The 24865-nt window shown below is 34.9% G+C and overlaps 1 protein-coding gene and 1 long non-coding RNA gene across 2 annotated transcripts in view; one reads left to right on the plus strand and one right to left on the minus strand.

Moving 5' to 3' along the window:
* LOC106878125 (kelch-like protein 24) overlaps window positions 1-17346 on the minus strand; it is a 44607-nt gene extending 27261 nt beyond the window's left edge. The window contains exons 1-2 of the mRNA XM_014927242.3: window positions 17006-17346; window positions 4953-5994 (exon numbers count right to left, since the gene is read on the minus strand). Of these exons, the coding sequence (XP_014782728.1) occupies window positions 4953-5991 (1039 nt within the window). The 5' untranslated portion in view covers window positions 5992-5994; window positions 17006-17346. The remainder of the gene's footprint in view (window positions 1-4952; window positions 5995-17005) is intronic.
* Window positions 12811-24865, plus strand: part of LOC149136523 (uncharacterized) — a 13240-nt gene continuing 1185 nt past the window's right edge. Inside the window, exons 1-2 of the long non-coding RNA XR_016241024.1 lie at window positions 12811-16935; window positions 22525-24865. The exon at window positions 22525-24865 is cut by the window's right edge and continues 68 nt beyond it. This is a non-coding gene — a long non-coding RNA (uncharacterized LOC149136523). The remainder of the gene's footprint in view (window positions 16936-22524) is intronic.

The following is a 24865-nucleotide window of genomic DNA, read 5'->3' on the forward strand; positions in this document are numbered from 1 at the left end:
AAAAGGCCATCTGTTATATAGAAGCCGATATCGTTCCTACACATTTCCAAACATCATGTCCTGTCTATCACTACATTAACCTTAGTTTCTCAACAGGATTATTAAAGACATTTAGTTAATGTATTAAGACAACTATAGAAAATAAGAAATTTATGCATTTATCTGTGTACATACATTCGTACATACTGAGAGACATAACGCTGTTGGAAAGAAAGCCAAAATTGAGATTCATACATTTTTTTCCAATGTTGTAATATTGTAATAAAAGAAGTATCTAGCTACCTATCTATCACTGATTTTACATTGAACTCACACCCAATGCACAAGTAAACTAGACAATTCACAGACACTGTCCATCTCAACTTCCTTCATTCAATCATCCCAGGAAAATAGTTGAATGATTATTTACATAGTCATTTTTATAGCCATCAATCACTCAAAAACTAAATTCACCCTAAAGAGACTGTGTCAGATAGCAATGTAAAGAGGATGTTAAAAAAAGAAAGTACTTTGATCTATTAAAGGTTTCTTTTATTTCAATATTGTTTTACTTAATTCTTTCTTGCACACACACACACACACACACACACATATATATATATAAATTTAGTAAATGGAGTAAAACGCATATGTTAACTGAATACTTTTATTTGCAACATATGTTTCAAAGATCACAAATTATACCTTCCAATAGGTGATGTTGATAAGAATGTAATCTTCTCTTCAGGGAAATGCATGGGAACCAGCTTAACTGTAAGACATTTTAACCGAATATGATAACTGTAGTTAGAGAAGATTGTTACGTAACAATCTTCTCTAACTACAGTTATCATATTCGGTTAAAATGTCTTACAGTTAAGCTGGTTCCCATGCATTTCCCTGAAGAGAAGATTACATTCTTATCAACATCACCTATTCCTATGGAAGGTATAATCTGTAATCTTCGAAACATATGTTGGAAATAAAAGTATTGTTAACATATACGTTTTACTCCATCTACTAAATTTATATATTTACTCAAGTACCCAAAATAACAAGGAGTTTCTACCTCATACACAGGAGTTACACCACAGTCATTTTATGATCCTTGCTACCCTGGTATCTATTAACCAATTTATTTTGTCTGAGTTATTTATTAACTAAGAGAAAATAAATACATATAATAAAATTTACATATATATATATATATATATATATTTCTATGAAGCAAGGTGATAGTTATAAAACAACTGGTCATGCACTAGTAACTATAAACAATAATAGACTAATGAAAGACATATGATTTACCTATATGCATAGTAAAGCAGAAACTAACAATTTAATGAAATACAATCAGAAATTCAGTTGTCAAAAACATTGATTTCTTACATTAGCATAAGCTCAGAAATATATAGGGGAATAATTCGGGTAGAGACAATCAAATAAATTTACACCATATTGCTAATACCTATTTTTTATAGATTTAGAGGTATGAAAGCAGAGTTGACTGATGAAACCGGACATAAGAATGCTAAATGCTTTGTCATCTAGCATCCTTTCTGCTAAACTACAGGGTGTCCACAAAGTCTGGGTACATGGGGATTAACACATACTTTAAGAAATTATTATTTCTTATATTTAATTGTTTATGTTATGATTTTATTTACTCCATGTACTCAGACTTTGCGGACCCCCTGTATTTTACAATAATTAAGACATTTTCTCACGTGCATGTTACTTCCCCACCACCCCATACTATCTAGAGATTAGATGATTGCACAAATATTGAATATTTGTTTGAATCATTGAAGCATTTGTGTTAAAGCTGGGTATTCTTACACTCCCACCTGTTAAGTGAGAGTGATCCCTATTTTCAGTTAATGAGAGAGCAGAGTAGAATAATTGGCTATTTAAAAAGATGTGATGATCGCAGCTAGAACAGCTTTAATCATAGGCCCCCTCAGACAAAGCTGACCTGCAGCTAAAACATAGCTAGATCCAACGATCTACATCTGCTGAAGAACAACCAAATATTTGAAATTATACTCTACTTCAGGTGTTTTCAAACTTTTTGACTTGCGGACCACTTTATATTTCAGGCTTTACCCTTATAAACGCTTATGAAATTTATACATAAATATTTGCTTAAAATAACATTTTTGCATTTATTTAACAGCATTTAACAAATAGGTATATTGTCAATTAAAAGATTTCGATTAAAAAACATATATAAAATCATATTGCCCATAAAAAGTATTTGCTGTCCACGGACCCCTTGTCTTGTCCTTGCGGACCCCCTGTGGTCCGCGGACCACAGTTTGAAAACCCCTGCTCTACTTAAAAAGGACATAAGCAATTTAAGGCCTGGACACTATAGAGGAAGAAATAACAGTCAAAACTGAAATATCTTTAATCATAGGTGTGCTTCATTAAAGCTAACCTGGGGCTAAACAACTGGCTTTTAAATTTGTTAACCCTTTTAAAACGGTTGACAAATTCACGCATGCAATGTACATATTTTAAATCAGTTGACAATTATACGCCATCTGACTTAGAACTTGTCGCCTGAGTACCGATCCACCTGCCAACTGATAAGCCAATTAGACGTTTCATGTAAATATTTACTACCCGATAGGCTGGTCCTGCAACTCCAGCTCTGTCGTCGCGTCCTATTTCAAATTTACGGTTGTCACACCAAGCTCCACCACCTCACCAGTTCTTTCTTCCAGTTCAGATGATGACTCAGAGAGTGAATATTTTCCTAGTTCAGAATCAGAGGATTCCAATAACAATGATGATATTCTGGTGAATCAAAGGTACAGGCAGGCAGGCAGCAGTTAACGGCCCTGGACAACAGAATGCCATGTGGCAAGCAAGAAGCAATTTCATCTGACTGCATGGGTTTACTGGTATGCCTGGAATAAAGGTAAACCTTGAACATGGATGTTCACCATTGGAAATTCTCCACAAGTTTTTGACAGACAAAATGCTTCAATATATAGTGGATGAAACAAATGACTGCCAAAAACCATCCCCAGCATCTCAGACCAAGCTATGGCGATGATTGATTTCCAACCACAGGGGGGAACAAAAAAAATCAAAGTTCTGCTTGCCCTGCTAGGCAATGTGAAGAAACTAACCCCGGCAACATATTGGAATCTGAATCCAGCCAAGTTGACACCCTTCTTTCCAGAAACGATGCCACATGATCAATAAATCTACATTTCAACACAGGCGAGAACCAGGATGACAAGCTACACAAAATATGTCCTATCGTTGACGAAGTAGCTGAAAATTTCAGAACAGTGTATGTCCCCACACAAGACACTTGTACAGACAAGAGTTTGTGGAAATTCAAGGGAAGGCTCTGATTCAAACAATACAACCCAGCCAAACAAGCCAGCATTGGAGTCAAGGTATGCCAGTCGGCTGGCAGAGCCTGTGGGTAGATGTGGAATTACAAAATCTACAGTGGTCAAGACAGATTGGATCTTCCAGCATCTACTCTAATATCAATTGATCTGATGGCATGATGCTGCTGAATGAAAATTTGTTTGAAAAAGGCTACAGTAAAAGGCATGCAGTCTGATTTTCACAAGATAAAACTTTGAAAGGAAGAAACAGCATACCGATGCAACGATAGTGGCATTCTTGCTTTAGTGTGGTGCGACAAGAAAAATGTCTGCATGTTATCTACAATGCATTCTGCAAACATGAAGGACACTAGGAAACAAGATGTGGATGGTAATACCATAATGAAACCAAGTGTAGATGTTTCATACACTGAAGGGATAGAGGAGTCAATTGCTCAGATCAGCTGGTAATGAAACACAAATGGGTAAGGAAATTTGTGAAATGGTACAAAAAAATGTTCATGTATATAGTTGATGTGTCATGAACTCACATTTGATTTGGCAGATACTTGACAGTGTGGAGGATGGATTGACATTTAGGAATCTATTGTTCTATGAAATGATAGAAATATCAGACCTGCCAAAGTGCAGAATGTGTGGACATCCCCACACCAGACTCTCTCCCTCTCCCTCTCTCTCTCTCTCTCTCTCTCTCGCTCGCTTGCTCGCTGAATGGTGAATGGTGAAGGGGTGTGGACATTTTCCATGACTGTTTCTCCCCACCACCAAGAAGACAAATGCTTCAAAGAGATGCGCAAGCAACCATTGTTCACAGTATGATATGCCATTGTGTGTGGTACCCTGTTTTGAACTACCATACTAAAGTGAATTCACGTGTTTGTAAATACATGAAGTTGATCTCACTTGTGCTGTCGAGTGATATTATTCAGGAATAATACTGCATGAGTGTCCTGCACAGGGATATAGTTTAGGTAAATAAACAGCACTTGCACTAAAGCAGTTCACATAAATATACAAACATTATCTCGCACTGAGTGCTGACCTCCATTGGCACAATTACCATTGCTGCGCGCAGGCAACCGAATGAATCACTGCCGTAAACTGATTAAAGCAGTTGATGTAAATATATGTGGAACCATTGCCATGTGCTAATTGCTTATCTCAGCTGAGATAATTACCATCAATGCAACTTAGTCACTTGATTAAAAAAAAAAAATCCATTGTCATGGGGTTAAACAATCCTATCATGCACATACAAAGTATATCCTGCCACTTACAATTGATAAAACAAAACAGAGTGGGAAGCAAATTGGATAAAATCTGATTCAGGTTGGAACACCGTACCCTTCCTAATATGTCAAGATTGCCAAACTCCTTAGACATAATTGAATAGTTATTTCCTAGATTTAAAAATATTGAAGAAATATTGAAATATTTCTTAATATACAACAAATACAAAGAAATATAAAATTATATGGACCATAATTTTCTTCAGGTGGAAATGAAATAACTTTTAATCAAGAGAAAATGAGAATGAATCACTTATAATAAGTATATTTCCTTCACAATTTCTATGAAAGACTTAAATACTGAACTTACCTGGTGTGCAAAGACCTTGAGGGAGTTTACATACATAACGAACATTACCAGTTTTAGGAAAGAGTATTTCCATCGCACCATACTTCCTCTGTGGATCTTCTGCATACGGATTGGCAATTATTACTATACCTCGTTTAAAGTCCATACCTCTGCGTGGCATCAGATTTAGCCCCAGTTCTAAATGACGGTTTTTGAGCATATAATACAGACGAACAGAGTGTAAAGTCTTTTGGACGTTTTCATAACTTAAAAGAGACAGATCAGAATCAATTTTATCACAGAAATAGTAGGAGTTGATATTGGCAAAGCGAACATGGTTCAAGATGACATCTAAAGAGCCTACTCGTTCATTTATGTCATGCTTAAGCCAAGCCATACATGCCTCATAAACCACTTCTTCCTGACTTATACAAATGTTATCATCACTAATAATTTCAACGACTTTGTCAGCAGGAAGATTCAAAAATTCATTTTCACGATAGAGACGAGAGAATTCCTGATTAATAATAGTTTTCGAAACATTTGATAGCGCCATACATCCATGAGCAAGAGCAAAAAAGTAAACACCAATGCAGTTGCTAACATCTACATGGTTCTTCATAAATGAAGCACAACCTGTCTTTAATGACACCAGCTGAAATATATTTGCTGCCGATAGTAACTCCTGAACTGTATCTTTAGAAAGCATAACTGATCCAGTGTAAATGTAGTCCAACACCAACTGAGCTGTTTGAGAGTCAATTGATCGTAAAGTGATCTTTTTTTGATTCTTTTCAGCCATGTCATTGGTAAACATTGCCATAAAGTAAGGACTTGAAATAGCAAGTACATTTTTATGACAAGGAAATTCTTTACGTCCAGCACATAATATGACATCAGTGAATAGATTTTTCTCATACAATTTGGCAAAGCCTGTGAGCATTGTCCTTGAACGTTCAGTTTCATCGCAGAATCTTTCAACAACTGCTGGTCCATCCTTCTCTGCCGATTCTGGACAAACTTCAGTTGATGTCTCTACTTCACTTTCAAAGAGCATCATAAACTGAAAATAGCAGAAAATTTACTAAATTAGAATTTTTAAGCAAAATATTTGACAATAAATTCTGACCAAATCTTTATTCAAAACTTTTTTTAAATAAAGCAAATTCACAAGAGAGATTTTATTTAAGATTGCAAGAAATAAATTGAAGTGATTAAAATAGATAACATACAGACAAAATTGTTGAGAAACTATATTCATTTATAAATAAAACCAATAAAATGAGAAATCACATACACCAAAATGTATATGTCTGTAAATATTTTAAACAGAGTACTCTATTTAGCTATTTTGTGAAAGAAAAAATTATAACAGCCAGAATTGAATTTATATTCACTGATATCTGTACAATATATTGCATTAAAAAGGTAAACATTAACTGTTCCACCCTAGCTTACTAACTGCTAAAAAGAAACTAAGAGAAATCTGAACATATATATATATATATATATAAATATATTATAAGTTGAAGTTGGCTGACCATTGTATTCTTTCTTGTCTTGAGGTTCATTGCCAAACGGCTGGGTGTATTTGCATGAAAAATGACACACGTGGAGACGGGTGCATAGATTGGAACGCGCTTTCTATTTTTTTCCTAGCCCCCATACTTACAGAGAAAATTGATTAAAACCTGCGTGCATGCATGTATGTGTCACTGAAGCCATTCATACATATATACATAAAATAAACTGAATGATAAATTTCATCTATCTCTTTCTTTCTTTCTCTCTCATATACACATACACCATCAACATTAATCTGTCGCGCACACCCCATCAAACACACACACACAGACATACATACATGCATATCAATTCTCCCATCTCACCACAACTTCAAAAGAAGTTTAGTCATAAATCTGTCCATGTCTCTTCATTAGACGCCCACTTCAAAAGATTGCCTTTCCTTTTCTCTTGTACGGCCATTGATCAAGCGATAAAACAAACCAACTCCTGCTAAATGCAAAAATCCCGCCAAAAATACACACACACACACACAGACATCTGTCTTTCAGTTTCTCTATGATTATACACGCGTCGAAAACAATAGCTCTTACATACATTTTAATCTTCAACAGGTATATATCAATTTCTATAATATAAATTGTTTTTCTATAAGCATATAACAATTACTTCACTCACTCACTATCTCACTTTCTTACTCTTTCTCTCTTACATACACACACCCACACACCCGTCCATTTCATATATCTTTCAATTTTTGCTCTATGCAAATAAAATTTTTATGGATAAAACTGCTTAAAAAAATTGCGATTAATGTATAATTTCTATGTTCATGATTAAATAAATCTTTTAATGATTAGACAGACGTCCAATAGAATAGCTCTCACAAACAAGCTACGTAGAAATTCTTTCTTCACAACTCCTGAAACCATTTTCTGACAGGAGGAGGTGAAATCTTCATACAGCTGGAAGCTCCAATTGAAACGGGACACGAAATAATCAGGTTGAGAAACGCTGTTATAGATTATGCCTAACCGAAAACAATCACAGCTACATCATCCAAACAGACCGGGTGAAACTGGGTTTAGCTGCTAGTATATATATATATATATATATATATAAAAATATATATATATATATATATATATATACATACACATATGTACATACCTACATCTATATGTATACATACATGCATATATGGGTACAGGACATCACAAAAAACGTTAAACACAATGAGAAACGAAAACAGAAAATGAACTTTTATTCGCACAACAAAAAAAAAACAAAGAGAAACGAGACATGCAACATAAAGAATATTCCCCTTCATCAGTTGTCCCTATCCATCTACTCCGTGTTTCGAAGGCAAGGACAATACGCGACTTCGTTGGAAGTCCTTCCCGCAAAGCAAATTAAATAAAATTTGGAATTTTTTGAGGAGGATGAAAGTGTTAACAAGAACAGGACAGTGAGAACAAGATAGTAAAAACAAGACAAGACGGTTAAAAACAAGACCAGACAGTAAAAACAAACGGTAAGGGTTGTTAAGCCAAGACGATAGAAAAATTATTATTTTGAACGCTAGTTGGATGTGAATGAGACAGAAAAATCATGTCTTCTCTATAAGAAGGCAGCAAATATAAAGAAAGAATCTCTTTCGTCATGTGTCAGCGACAAGAGGATTAAGGAAGAAGTGTGAGAGCGAGAGAGGGAACGGTGAAAGGAAAAGAATAGGGAAAGGGTGGGAGAGAAAAACAAAAAGGATGACGGCATTGTGGTGTTATCAAGTACCTGCAGAAAAAGGGCAGCTCCCAAAGACATTCAAGCTGACATGGTTGCTACATTAGATGACCCTCCAATATAATCGCTCATAACTTTATTTTTTTCTAATTTTCAGAGAATTTTTGAAAATTTGTGTTCTACACACAGCAATTCATATGATTATGAAAAAAATTTTAATTCCCACCATAAATCCTAAAATTTCCACTCTTTCTTTGAAATTCTTTTTTATTATCAGTTTTAGAATACAGACAATTCAAATCTTATTTATTTCTGTTCAATCTGAAAATAATTTTTGAAATCCTTTGAAATCCAAATTCAAAAAGTTAATATTTGCACATGCACACAAGCTATTATGGATTCTGGATCAAAATACACCCTTTAACTGGTCATAATTTTCCTATTTCTTTGATATTTTCAGAAATTTGTGAATTTGTTCTGCACACTGGACCTCATATGATTATGGAAAAAAAATTCATCCCCACTCCTATAAATCGTTACAGATGCTCAAATTAGACTTAACCCTTATCAATCACACAGGTATTGAAGAGCCTGAAGTCATTGTTGGGATTTATCCAAGGGTTTAAAAAAATGTAAAAGAATTTATTTTAATAATGTACTTTTCTGTTAATAAAGGCTTTTTTTTTTTAATATATACATACACATGTGGGTGAGGGTTTAAGAATTAAAATCACGAAAGGTTTTTTTGCTTAAATCCCAGCAATGGACTACCTTTGGGTACATCATCATTCCATTAAATGTGTTTATCAGGAGGAAATATTGGAAAATATCAATATGTGTTCGAGGATGAAAGCTTTTTCTCCAATGAGATCCAAGCACTACAGAGACAGTGGAAGAAATGTGTGGACAGCAAGGGGGACTATGTTGAAAAACCTCATTTGGTCACATTCCAGGATATTTCTTGGTCAGCCTATGAACTCTTCAGCTGACCCTCATACATTATTAATGCCATTGAGAATAACATGAATGCCACACTCGCTCTAAATTTAAGTTTGATATAAGAGAAAAGGTGAAACAATATTAGATGGGAAAGTATAAAGTGCAGTGTATAACTGAAGCATCAAATACACGTGTACATTAATTCAAATCTCACTACATTTAGTTTTGTACCACTTAGCTCACACTTTTCCAAGTACCAATAAATCAAACTGTAATGATGTACAAATTGGTGAGTTGAAAGAATTTTAAGAAGCTGTGTATATGAAGAAGGTGATAAACGATTAAGCCTAGAAACAAAAAGGTATTTAGAGAAGAAAATATCTTCTTGACAAATCCAAAAAAGAAAGAAAATGACATTGATACAACTTGAAACTATCAGTCTCTCACATCAGGACTGATCTGGGACTAAAACAACAGATGTTTGCTGGAACAAGACCGACTTGGAACTAGACAAAAGCATTAAGCATCTCCTGAATCAATATTGATCTGTGATTAAACACCAACATGAAGGTTTCCTATTATAGATTTCTTGGATTAAGGCTGATTTGTGACTAATAGAAAGAATGAAAAAAGAAAAAAACCATCAAGGTGAGAATTGTTTTTCACTTTCAAATTAAATATTTGCATCCTGTGTGGGAGCATTTTATCACATTACATACTCAGAAGCAAAGCAAACAATTTGAGAAGTTACTAAAAAACAAGTTTATTTCTGCAGTTATATTTGTTTGACAAGTGTTTTGATCCGAGATTATGTATTGAAAGTTTTAAAAAATTGTTTTGTGGTTATGATAACCATTTATAACTTTATTTGTTTGTTGTAAAAAAAAGATTCTAAATAACACAAAACTAACAAGTAGTTATTTGCATGATATAATTGATTACTTTGTGTACGTTTGTAAGTTTCAGTGTGTACATGCACGCTCAAGTATACAAGAGAGAGCAATTGTGTGAAAGAGAGAGAGGGGACAGTGGGAGAGAAAGAGGTAGGAGTGTGAGTGAGAGACAGAGAGCATGAGCACCTGCATGTAAGGGAATTAGAGCATGCACTTGGGAGAGAATGTGAGCTCATGGAAAAAGAGTGCACGCATGGGTGAGAAAGTGTGCATACATGCGAAAGAGTTCGTACACATGTGAAAGAGTCCTATAGAGTGCATGTGTGAATGTGCACATGTATAAGTGAGTTCAAGCAGGACACTGAATGTATGTGTGTGTGTATGCTCATGAGTCAGTGTGCATCAGCAATAGCAAGGAGTACATGTGAGACTATACATGTGCAGGAGTAAACAAAGCATGCATGCACAAGACTGCATGTGCAAGAGCACATGCATAAGCAAGAGCAAGCATTGTGTGCAGGTGAGAATTGTAGGTGAAAGTGTGCAAGCAAATTCATAAGTGTACATGTATGCATGCAAATGCATGCATGTGCAAGAGTGCATGGAAGTATGGGTAGGCTTGAAAGTGCATATACAAGTGTGCTTTGGAGCATGAGCAAGAGAGAGTGTAAACACAAGTGGGCGTAGAAGTTGAGTATACAGATAAGTTGTGTGTGAATGTGCATATGTGTTCAAGGGTGTATATAATAGATTGTTGATGGATTAGAGGACAAATGTGGAGTACAAAACTGAACCCTGGTATAGGTATCCAGTCAATTCGATGGCAATTTGTCCATAGTCAATTCATCATTGGTCAATTCATCCACAGGTCAATCTGTCAAGATCATAGGAAAAATGGAAGAATGAATATCTGAATTAAAAAACACCTATTTTAAGATTTGCTGTATTACATATTTATTTTTTCTTAAAATTTAAGATTGTGTGCAATTGCTTTTAGAAAAGTAATTTTTGGCTTGGATCACATTTTGCCATGACATTTTTTTATATGCAGGTTCATATCTCTATCTTTTCTTTTGGCTTGGTTCTTCTTGCATAAACTTCTGCAATTTGGTACTGGCAAACATTTCCTCACATTTAATCACATCAACAAGTTACCAAATATTTGGATGACTAATATTCAGTTTTTCAGGGCACTGTGGTAGGCTTCTAAACTATTTGTAGTACGAGCAATCCTAGTCATACATCAATCTCAAACATTCCATATTGGTAATGGAAATTCAATATGGAGGTTCAAGGTGTAGCTTCCTGTCCTCTTCCTCTAGGTGGTCCTGTATAATTATTTTCAAAATAGGATACAATTGACTGTGGATCATCATCTACAAGTTGTTTATACTGATTTACATCAACTGGCAAGAAGGTAAGGGCAACAAAACACTGCATTTTTAGACTAAAACTGTCATCTTCAGGGTATCTGTATTTTGGTCCTTCTTGCACAACATGTTTGTACACATTTTGCCCTAAATGAAACAAGCAGCATGCCAAATTCAACCCAGCAAACGATTCTAGAAATCCATCATGGACTGCTTTTTCAAATTCCATAATTATCAGGTACTTCATTCTGCAGTAATTCATTTATTTTGGCAAAAAGTTTATATGTGTCTTGACTTTTATCAGAGAGCAATGCGAACAGTCGTGGGGCACTAAAATTATCAATTTGAATGTGAAGTATATCTTACTGGAAAAATATACAAGAACAGCACTTAAATGTTCCATCTGCCACCTAGTTCTTGTACTGTTTCAACTGTCAAAGTGCTTCATCACCTGCAAATATTAGTTATTCATTTTGAATCTTCCATTTCACTGTCATACTGGTAAAAGTATTCACTTGGAATGGAGAACCCAATATTTATAAGTTGGGTAGCAGGATAATTAGAATCAGCTTGCATCTAATGTCTAATATTCCTATTAGGCTGTGCAAACGGAGGTATTTGCGACAACGGACAGTAGTTTAAATTCTGAACTTAGTGATAATTGAGTGAGAGGCATCACAAGATGAAATAGACTTTAATATTTCAAACTATTAATCTTGCATTTACCTCTGCAACAGTTGAAGCATGATTATGGATCTCGATCTTAAGCTCTTTATAATTTTCATCAGTATGAAGTCTCGCCTTGTATACAATTTTTGCACCTCCAGTATATTTTCAATCCATCTGCATTCTGCTTATTTTTTGTGTACATATAATTTTCTTGATTGACCAATTTGACTTTTCCTTTTTTGAAGTTATGTTAATGGGTAGGCATATTGAATAAATTTAATTCGATTTGCTTGAAAATCTGTTTGTAAACTGTTCAGCACAGATACTTGAGAGACCAAGAGAGAAACAGAGAGCAGGGTGGGTAAAGAAAGGAAAAAATATCTAAAACTGTCCAATGACAATTTTAATTCTAAAGTGATTGTTCTAAACTTTCCCTTGAAAATCACATCTGAGAGTATTTTGGGACAAATTGACTTGGGGATGAATTCATCAACAACAAATTGACCGGGGATAAATTAACTGACAACGAAATAACCAGGGATGAATTGTTCTAGCACTCTGGTATATACCAGAATTAATAGACTGAGTTAGAGCAAGGGCATATTCAGTATACATTATTATAATACAATCTGTCAAGCAACCACAAATTGAAGAGTTGAGAAATACATGCAATTTGAGTGTGTCACATACAGTAGAAGCTTTGCTGATGACTAATAATGCTTTCATCCAACTTTTTGAGGAAAAGAGCTCACTAGTGACTAGCTGAGTAGGCCTGTAGTATACATCTGGCTTAATGAAAGTTGCACTGGTGATCATTAAAAAGAGATATATGGCATTGAGAATATTATTGTTGATGGCTTTTCACCTTTGAGATAAGGGAAGTGAGTGCAGAAGGAAGAGAGAGTCAAGAAAGGTTGCCTTTTGTGAATGACACATTCTCTGGAGAGTTTCTGAAGATTTCAATTTATTCCAGCAGAGTAAAAGAGATTGAAAAATTCAGTGATTATGACATTAGCTCTAGGATACATTGTTTGAAAGGATAGTGTCAGGATCAGAAGCTTTGCTGGTCACAAGTAACTGGAATAGCCTTCACTCGGCAGTTGTGCATGTGTGGTGGTGAGCCTGGTAGAGTGGAAAAGGAGAGTGTTGGAGGTGATTTATCTCGTGTGTGTAACAAGTTGTCTGTAAAATTGGAGGCACATTTGCAGTTAAGAAGTGGAAGAAAGGAAGCTTCTCCAAAGTTGTGGATATCCTTTTGGCAAGGAACCAAATTGGTCAAGCACAGATTATATATTTATCATCATCATTTAACGTCTGCTTTCCATGCTATCATGAGTTGGACAATTTGACTGAGGACTGGCAAGCCAGAAGGCTGCACTAGGCTCCAATCTGATCTGGCAGAGTTTCTACAGCTGGATGCCCTTGGTTGGTATGCACTCTGGAGCGAAATAAATCAGAGTGATGGACACAGCAGGGTCCAAGATGCGGTCGAAAGCTAGATGTTACCCACTACGTCCGCATTTACAAATATACAACCCAGAGAGGCTTCCGCTACATTGCGATGTTATGTGTAGGGGATCTCAGTTTTGATACACTTGTAGGGGTATAAAACTGAATCTAAGTTTGGAGCTTTACAATAAATTTAATAAGTATCCTTGGAGAGCTCTGTGGGAGGGGTGACACAGTTTGGCCACACAAAAACATTTTCTGGCACATCATTTTCACCTCAAAATAGCCGTTTTCATTGAAAGTTCTGGATGAGAACTTTGTTCTCGCATAGTTTTAATCAAAATCTGACACCTATGTTGACAGTGTCTCTCAAACAACCTGGTATTTATACTTAGCCCTCAATCTAGTTTAATGCGCTTGAGCGTTATAACTCCAGTAGTGCTGATAATCATACAAGCATGTAAATGAATTTTTTAGATTCATTTTGATATAAATCTCGATGGTGATGAGATCAGACAATCGTTACGAAATATAAAAGTGAAAATCAGCACTTGTGAAAATGTAAACATCACGCGATTGTATTTAAAATCGGGAGAAAAAAAGTAAAAAAAAACATCACATCGGATTTTAATAGCCAACAAAATAATATTCATTACATAATTTTCATTGACGAAAACAGACCAATATTTCTCTAGGAAATACGAAATTTATTTGTACAAGAATATGCGCGAGGTAAAATTCATACGTCGCTGGGTACAATGAGATAGGAAATAAACAACATTATTAATACGACGATTACATGCTAATTTTGGCTTTTGGGGACCCTATTTAAGTCAATCTAGTACGAATTCTCATAGAAACATGTTTACGTACCAATCAATTTGTCCATTTCTTGAAATTCTGGATCAAAATCGATATCTGAAGCCTTGAAGTCGTCTTCTGTACGATCTCTCGCCGAGTGGGAATACGTCAGTTTGACGAGTGGAGTCAATGTGTTTAATCGCATACAAAAAGCCTAAGTATAGCACCCTTTTATTGAATTTTGCACCGTTTTTGCCATACCGTGGCCAGAATCAGCGATGACCATGAGTTAGCAATATTTTTTTCTTTCTTATCTTGAAGAAATGTTTTGTTTATTTTTTTTTTCGAAGTGAAAATTAACTATAAAATTTTCACTTTTATATTTCGTAACGATTATCTGACCTACCCCACATCAAGTTTTATATCAAAATAAAGCTGTAAGATTCCTCTACACACACATATGATTTTTAACTCATCTCGAGTTATGGTACTCGAGCGTATTGAACTAGAACAAGGGCTACCGTTCAGACAAAAAAAAAAAACCTGGGACAAACTTTGAAAATGCGTGAAAATATCGGGGTGTTTAAAGGACTCTGACTTGATATGTAGCTGTCGGGTTTTAATTAAAACTATATGAAAAGAAAGTTCTCATTTAAAGTTTTCAAATGATATATAATTTTCCATCGAAAAACGTTTGACATGAAAATGATAAAGCAAAACATTGTTACTTTCTTGTTCAAATTGTGCTAGTTTCCATTGTACGGCGCTCTACAGTGATACTAAATGCCAGCTGATGACATAGGGTTGAAAGGTCAGTATTATAAACTATGTAATATACAAAGTGTCGCTATGAGAAGACAATGTCAGATGTATATTAATGTAAATTGGTCTAACATCCCATAAAGATATAATGGTGTTGACAAGTATAAAATTTTGCATATTTCTATTCTATGAATTTCTAAAAAAAAAAAAATCTTTGACTAAAATAAAGTTATATCTTAATCTGAGAATGTTTATAAAAGAATTTAATATCATTCTTTGGTGTATGGTGAGAGTTAAGTTATAAGTGATTTGAAATAGCTTTCCAAAAGAAAAAAAAAATTACCTCAAGTTAAATCTTTGATCTATTTTGGAGGGGAGGGGTAAATACACACAGAAGATTCGACCGTATGAAACAATTCGTTTGCATCATGAGACTGTGCGACGGTCATTTCTTCCTGTAAGATATGAGAAATGTAAATGAAGCGAAATGGCTAAGACAAAAAATCGAAACCGGGTCGAGAATTCAACTTACCGGGAGCTATATTCTCTAGTACGCGTCGACGAGTTAAAACAGAATACATTAGGAAAATAAGCACTAAACCATCTCTCTATTTTCGTCTTTTAACACTGAAAATCTAACAATTCACCGTCATATTTCCAACACAGTATACAGCAGATCTATCGAAATTAAGAACTTAGTTTCAGTTCCAGTGCGGACAATGGAAGGCATAAAAACAAGGAAACTAGACGGAAAACTGGAGGAAGGGTTATGACTGCAAAAATATATTAATGGAAAAATAAACAGGATGAAAGATTAAGATAAATAGCGAGTGTTTTTAAAAGGGTGGTTTCACATTTGAAACTCTAAAATAATAATCAAAGCAGAAATCTATGTAAAGAAAGAAAGGGGAAGATTTATTAACACCAAGAATCTGCGTAAATATATTCATATTTACATTGGCTACGAGTCCCCAAAGAATGCAAATGGTTGCATACATTCTCAATTAAAAATGTATTAATTTATTGTTGTGTCATAGATATAATTGATCTATATAATTAAATTTAAACCAAGGAAATTTCAAGAAAAAACAGTAGACACATACATAAACACTACTTAGCCAAATACCGGGAGACATGTGAAAGGAAGCAGTGGACTATTTATTTATTCATAGTCAATTTATTTTCAGGAGACTTTAAAATGTAGTTTCTACATAAACATTCGGTGTACAGATAGCAATAATGAGGCGGAAAAAAAAAATCTTGCAATTTTCCGAATACAACACAGCAACTTTATGAATGGCAAGAATGCGGACTTCCTAAACTAGTATATAAACAATATATAACCAGCACACTTAAAATATCGAATAAATTGTGAACCCTTCAAAGCAGAACGATTTTTTTTTTATTTACTACACAGGTAAAAAAATCGAAAATTCTTACGCAAGAAATTGAAATGTGTAGTTTTCATGCTTTTACCAAGGATAAATGCTATGCAAGCAAAGAGAAATAGTTCTAAAGAGAAATAACCGAATATAACTGCAAATTAAAATATATAAACAGCAGACAGAACAAAAAAGAGAAGAACGTAAAATACCTTTCTAAATAAAATCTTATTGACAAACAGAAGCTTATAAACTAATAGGTTTTATGGTACTGATTTCTTATAGTAGCACAAGGTTTCGGCTTAACAATTACGTGGTGTTCATGCCTTTCCTCAAAAGCATAAACAAGGTAAAGAGGACCCGACAACAATGACGCTTCGGAAAATACATTTTCAACACGTTCGGCTCTTCGAACGAGTCCACGCGGAAAACAAAAGGAGCAAGTGGGGGAAAATTAAAGTGAAACAATAAAAAGGTGGGTAAAAAAATTATTATTATAATGACGATGAATTAAATGAATTGTCAAATGTGTCATTGCAACTTACCGTGTTATAAAACAGCTAACGACGCGAACCTTGTACGTCAAAATTAATGGTAGCAATACGATAAAACGAACGTCATCGTTGTCGCTGCTTTCATTCCCATTTCATTTAAATTACACGGAGAAACTATTACAACCAGAAAAGAAAAACGAAAAGGCCAAGAAGCTTATTCATTTGTTACATTAAGGTGAACGAGTACGAAACAGAATAAAGTCTTTTGAAGTAATGGTGTTAACAAGCGACGGCTGAGCCACTGAAACGTAGTGTAATACTGCTCCATTATATTTTAATTCTGCTTATATCGTGTACTGCCAGCCTTCTCATTGATGGCTCCGCGCCAAAGTAGTACCTGATTATGAGACAGCTTACTCAAGGGAAACTACTCACACCGACAACAATTTTTCACTGCTTGATTTTTTTTTTTTTACATATTCTGCAACTAGGTTTCGATTCTTTCATGTAACATGTAATGGGTCAGAAGTTCAAATACTCTGCATGTGTTTCTTTGGAATTTTATTCTATATGCTGCGAAACATGTTCTGCACCAGTACTGCTAGAAAAGTTGAATAGACAAGCATTTTTTCAGTGGAAGTTTTTTTCTTAGATGAGCATTAGATTAATTAGCTGAAATCATTCCACAGCAAAGAATGCATGCTACACCCCCATTCTTTATTCCCCTGTGTCAATATATAGCCTTCAATTAATAGATGCTTTTCATTGCGAAAGGTCAAACAATTTAATCTATTAATCGTTTTAGTGCTCGGGATAAATTGGTACGTAACAAGTATCGGCGAATCGAAATCGAGTGCAAGATTCGATTCTCGACTGAAACTTTTTCACTTCATGTTGCTCTCATTACCATTTTTATTGTGTATACTGTGAGGTTGATATGCAGCTTACAAGACTGATATAAATTACTCATCTCAGAAATACACAATTGTATTTCCAATTTCTCTTTCCTATAAAATATAGTGCCTTTTGCTGGCATCAAAAATAAAAGTTATACAGTGGCTCGGGAACGAAATTTGCTTTGTGGGTGCCGTCCATAATGTTTTTCTTGATGTAAACCCTTTGTGGACATCATCATCATCATATTATTATTATTATTATTATTATTATTATTATTATTATTATTATTATTATTATTATTATTATTATTATTATTATTATTATTATTGTTATTGTTATTGTTATTGTTGTTGTTGTTGTTGTTGTTGTTGTTGTTGTTGTTGTTGTTGTTGTTGTTGTTGTTGTTGTTGTTGTTGTTGTTGTTGTTGTTGTTGTTGTTGTTGTTGTTGTTGTTGTTGTTGTTATTATTATTATTATTATTATTATTATTATTATTATTATTATTATTATTATTATTATTATTATTATTATTATTATTATTATTATTATTATTATTATTTGTTTGACTTTTGTTTTGCATTTGTACAAGTTGGATCCAAGTCTCACCCAGAGACCTCAAGAGACAACAAGTTAGAAGTTCATGTAGGTGTTATGCCTAGGGTACCATATATTTGGATTTGTACAGTTTTGTTCAAGTGAATGTTTAAGAAACCATAAGAAAATTATGTTTGCTTTAAAATTTGAGATCACATAGACAGTATTTTACGTAGGATATGGGCAGTTCCCATGAGCACTATCTTTTGGACTTCAGCCATTTTGGGGTTTCCTGGTATCTGAGCTAGGTAGTAATCAGCCCGTTTCGCTGTCATTCCCAGGGCACCTATGACAATAGGTATTGTTTTCGTCTTCAGATTCCACATTTTGCTAATTTCTATTTCAAGATCTTTATATTTGCTCAGTTTTTGGTAGGTCTTGACAGATACGTTTATATCAATTGGGACAGTCATATCAATGAGGAGGCATGATTTTTGTCTGAAGTCTTTCAGTATGATGTCTGGCCTATTTGCGTCTATCTTTCTGTCAGTTTGAATGGTGAAGTTCCAGAGGAGTGCAAATTATTATTATTATTATTATTATTATTATTATTATTATTATTATTATTATTATTATTATTATTGCTTTACATCAATGAAATCAGATAGATCTAATAATGGAAAAGTAATGTTTTAAATCAGTCCAAAAATTATTTTACGCACGTTCGTTTTAGCGATAAAGTTTTCTAGGAGGATATTCAAGAGCGCTTTCATTGTACAAGTTTTTTTATGTAAATGCATTACAGTACAATGCGTCAGACGGTGTTGCGTCATTGTCTTACGGAACTAAGTCTTCAAACGAAGTGCGACGAACGTTCTCTTCTTTGATGCAGCAGACACAGGTGAAGACGGAATAAGTTGCATTAGCATCATCGATTGTGGCATACTAGAATGAATAACAGCATCAGAAGCTCTCCATTTTCCAATAACGTCATCCAATGACTTAGGCAAAGTTTCCTTTTCCATCCACAGGCCGGCAATGTGTTTCAATTATGATGACAGTGAGGCATGACAAAAGAAGGAGACAGGTATGCATTTGCGAACTCAAACGTGCCAGAGTTAACTGCTGATAACAGCAAATTCTCTCGTTAAATGCACATGTGCATTCCCTCTCGCTGAAAACGGCGATTCAGTTCACTTTTGACGACATCAGTGATGCCGAAAGATTATCGACGCAGAGAGAACACCTTTTTCAGCGGTTATTGTATGTTTGAAATGCAGTGGTATATTCTTAGAACGAGAAGAGTCGGGCATTTTCGCTAGGTCAGCAGAGGATACTTCGACGAAGTAGTTTTCAAAAACTTCCTCGTTTCTCATTTTTGAAAAAGAGTTCTTCAGCTTCTCCATCAGCTTCAAACAGTCACTGGCTGTTGAGCCTGGATGCTGTAAGCTTTGTACCACTAATTCACACACTCCAAATACTTCCCCAGCAATCTTATTACCGAACAAAGTGGAAGTTTTGCCAAATTGTTTCACAGTCCTGTGACAGTGGCCTCTGTTGTTGTTCTTAGTTATGTGTCATTCAGAATCTTCAGCAAGAAATCCTGAATCTTTTTATCGTTGGTTTCAGTCCATATCAGTGCTATTGCTCAAATGCACCAACGAATTGGACACAGTTTGCAGCATGACGACATTCTCACCGCTAAGGCTTGTCCATGGCGCTTTTCTTTTTTATGATTTTTTTCAAAAGAACGGCACATTGGTGAACAAATTCAGTGGATCAGCAACAATGGCAATTGTAGAGCTAGCTTCTTGGAGGACAAGGCCGAGAGAGAGATTTCTGCAGTATACAAAATATGTACCAGGAAACAAGCCATTTAATCTCTTTTGTACGCCTGAAATGTTCCCGCTCATGGTACTTGCACTATCAAAGGAAATGCAGCATAACTTTGAGTCCAACGAAATGTCTAGGTGGCAAAAGAACATCCAGAATAACTTTTGTCAGTGTCTTCGAAGAGCAATCGGGGGTGGGGTGGGGGTCTAAAAACCGAGAAAATTTTCATGGACTATCTGTCTCTGAGCCCAAAACTTTATATACGTTTCTTTTTTTTTACTTGTATAATGGTCGTGTATTTGACGTTTTTACTTTACTCTGCTGTGTAAATCTAAATAATATATTACAGAATTTGAACAACGAAATAAAAATTTTCAAAATCAAAATTAGTTGATTCAGTTAAAACATTATTTACAATTGACAGATATTTGTCCTCATCTTGTTTGTTGTTAACACAACGTTTCAGCTGATATACCCTCCAGCCTTCATCAGGTGTCTTGGGGAAATTTCGTACCTGGGTTCTTATTTCTCTGCGGCTGGTCTCATCCATCACAGCTTTTTGGATCCAGGTGAAACCATTATGGCAGAGAAGTACTGTCAGCAAATGGATGAAATGCATAAGAAACTCCGACAACAGCTTGCCTTGGTCAATAGAAAAGGACCAATTCTTCTCCACGACAATGCTCGGCCGTACGTCGCACAACTGACCCTGCTGAAGTTGAACGAATTGGGCTACGAAACTCTGCCTCAGCCGCCATACTCACGAGACCTATCGACTACCACTTTTTCAAGCATCTCGACAACTTCCTGCATGAGAAATGCTTCAAAAACTAAGACGATGCTACACACGACTTCATCGCCACTAGAACGCATGATTTTTACACAACAGGCATAAATAAACTTGTTTTGCGTTGGCAAAGGTGTGTTGATTCTGATAGCGTTTATTTCGATTATTAAAGCTTTGTTTAAGCTGAGATATATGCATTTGAATTTAAAGGTTAAAAACTGCAAGAACTTTCTTGACAACCTAATACTATAGATACACATACACAGACACACATATATATATATGAAATCACTCACTCGCTCGCTCAGTTTGACCCATGACATTGCTATGCCATTGGAAGTTTAGCTACACAAATTATATTAGATGAAAGATGTGTGTGACTCTCTCTCCCTCTCTCCACACAAAATTGAAATGTATTAGTTTACCCGATTAAAATTTCGGCACGAAATATTGCTGAAGAAAAGTGAAAACATTGGATACCATTTGAAAACTAGTGATTTTTAAGAGGTATGCAAAAGGTTTCACGCATGCACAAACACTAACGTGGTTTTAATAAGGATTTTGTATCATTCTTTCTCTAACGTGGTTTTATAAGGATTTTGTATCATTCTTTCTCTCTCCTGTCCAGACTTCGTTAGCACTAATTTTTATAAAGGTGCACTTGTAAAAATTCAACGAAATTTAAAAGAAAGAAACAGCCCCTATTTTCCAGACAAGAAAAGTGTTTTGTGGCATATCAGGTCACCGTAATTCATTCATCGAAAAAACGAAAAACATTTTCCAATAATTCCGGCACCCCACTTTTCCGAAGTAAATTAAAGGGTTTGCGGTACATTAGGCATCTGTAACGCATGCTGTTTAAAGGGTAATCGTAATCTATACTGTTTGAAAGGTATTTAGATAAAATTTCATTTAAAAATAAAAACATTTTCCTAAAAGTTATGAGGGAAATACATCGGATCTTGTGAATTTTCCGAAGGCCTCTCCCCGCTCCCATTGCTCTCCACACATGTTTGTTTTCAGATTCGTTTTCTACACCTTTTCCTTTTACACCCGTTGCACTATTTGTTTTTTCCGTTTCCGGGTAATAATGTCAACATTAACCATTGATTCCTTTGGAGATACAAAAATATTCAATATTAAAGAAAAAGAAGTTACAAAGAATCAAAGTACCAGGGGTTAAGGTTGAGAGTAATTTTCTGTTTCAAATGGAGATTTAGCTGTTATCTCACAGCAGGGAATATTGTAAACATCTTGACAAGACTTTTTTTTACCAAAGGCATATATTCTTTAAAAGCATTCTAACGGTGAGTATCTTGTCTGCTGTGACATAATTGCAGTTTTCTACTGTGCTTTCTTTGGAACTTCATTGAAAATTTTAAATACTTTAAGTGGCTGGAAGAAACACAGCAAGATCCCTTAGTTTCCTCATAACTGTTTTAATAATGCATATTTTCACATGTGCTCAAAATTTAACCAACTTATCCTCTATTCTGAAAATTTCCTTTGTCTTTTTCAGAGTCTGAACAACAGAATATCCTCTAAACCTAGCTCTGAACATTCTTATTTCTTTGTTGCCCACAAGGGGTTAAACATAGAGGGAACAAACAAGGACAGAAAAATGGGATTAAGTTGATTACATCGATCCCAGTGCGTAAATGGTACTTAATTTATCAACCCTGAAAGGATGAAAGGCAAAGTCGACCTGGGCAGAATTTGAACTCAGAACATAACGGTAGACGAAATACCACTAAGCATTTCACCTGGCACGCTAACGTTTCTGCCAGCTCTCCACCTTTAGTCAATATGTTTTATCAAGTCTTATCCAGTCAATATGTCTTATCAAAACATATTGACTGGAGATAACCATGGTTTCAGATCATTCAAAAAGTTTTACTCTTTCTGGTAGTGCAACATGATTTTATAAAGATAATATTGAATATCGACTCAAAATATTTGAAGCTTTTCCATGAATGATTGAGTTTGAATTAAAACTATTCACTAACAAAATGCTATTATGCAATAGGTAGAAACCTATTATTATTCATGAATGATAAAGCAGAAAGCTGGTAGAGTTGTTACCATACTGGAAAAAATGCTTAGTGGCATTTTGTTTGTCTATGTTCTGAGTTCAAAGGCTGCCAGGGTTGACTTTGCCTTCATCCTTTTAGGGTTGATAAAATAAGTATCAGTTGAGCACTGGGGTCGATATAATCGATTTATCGCCTCCCCTGAAACTGCTGGTCTTGTGCCAAAATATGAGACCATTATTATTCATGAATGCATTTTTAATGTTATAAAGCATGCTTTTAAATCTATAAAAACACCAGAATCAATCCTCACTTCTTAAGATCCGAAATAAATGCAGCCTGAATCACCAAATGGTTTCCTCACACACCTTCCTTCAATATACTAAGTATCATTTTGAAAACCTATGCAATTAAAAAACATCCAAAAATCTAGGTATCAAATAGTCTTTATTGCTGATTAAACTATAAGCAGAATATGGATCTTGTCCAGGTATTCATTGATTTAACCAAGGTCTTTGATACTGTGACTAGGGCCTCCCTATGGAAAATATTTGGCAAACTTGGATGCCCTTATCACTTTGTATCAATAATCAAATCACTTCATAATGGGATGGAGGCTTGAGTCAATGTTGGTAGTGGCAACACACACACACACACACACACATACACATTGCACACACAACAGGGCTCTTTCAGTTTCCATCTTCCAAATCCACTCACAAGGTTATGATTGGCCCATGGCAATAATAGAAGACACTTGCCCAAGGTTGCTGTATTTTCTCAACCATTATGTTATTTCTTAGCAACAGCCATCTATAAAAGTGAAGTTATTGTTTGACTGTAATTGTCAATCAGTATAATTGAAATAAAATAATTTTCATAATTGCAACAGCAAATATTGATAATTTTTTTTCACTTTTGAAGTCTACTTCAAATTTTGTTCCCTTGGAACATAGACCCAACATATGTTGACCACATAATGACTTGGTTTCAGACACCTTCAGATATAATTAAATGTTCTGGTTAACATGCTTATTTACAGAGATTGAACCAACTATTGCAGATGAAAAAGCTATATTAATTCAATACAATACAAGCATTTTAAGGTCATTTCCCTGCTTATACAGAGATTAGCCTTGTGGATCCCCATGACATTTATATTTTTACCTGTCCTCAACATAATTTTTTCTCCATCCCTTTGCCTTCATCTCCTCTCCTATCATCTTTATCCATATCATTCTTGGTTTTCCCCTTCTTCCTTTCACATTTGTTACCATCTCTCTTCTTACCCAGTCACTTTCATTCTTTCTCAGCACATGACCCAACCACTTCATCCCATTTCTCTTCACAATATTCATCACTGTGTTCCCATCATTTTCTGCAATTAATTATCTTCACCCCCACCTCACTTCAATCTCACTGTTAAACTCCACTCATCCATTGAACCATTCCCATTTCATTACCCATATCTCAACCCCATTAACCATTGTAATAATATTTTCATAGTATTTTTCATGCATGCATCATACATATCCCTTCAGTTTCACTGATACTCCCTTCCTCATTACGATAAATTAATTTATGACTCCATACATATATTGCATTGATAAAGTGTTTGAAACTCCAGTTATATCCAGTATATCCATTAATGATAATACTGAAAATAACTTTTGAAGAGACGAGATGATAACATGTGGTGTGTTAGTGTGTTAGAGTAGCTGAGTGGTCCATTGTGCAGCATTCATGAAACAACTCTTTGCATAACATCTGCTGCTAAGATGACAATTGTAACCTGAAAAAAGAATTTCTTGTTTGATGCAACTTACTTTG

Source organism: Octopus bimaculoides, chromosome 3, assembly GCF_046866305.1.
Source record: "Octopus bimaculoides isolate indiv1 chromosome 3, ASM4686630v1, whole genome shotgun sequence".
In the NCBI taxonomy this organism is placed as follows: Eukaryota; Metazoa; Mollusca; class Cephalopoda; order Octopoda; family Octopodidae; genus Octopus; species Octopus bimaculoides.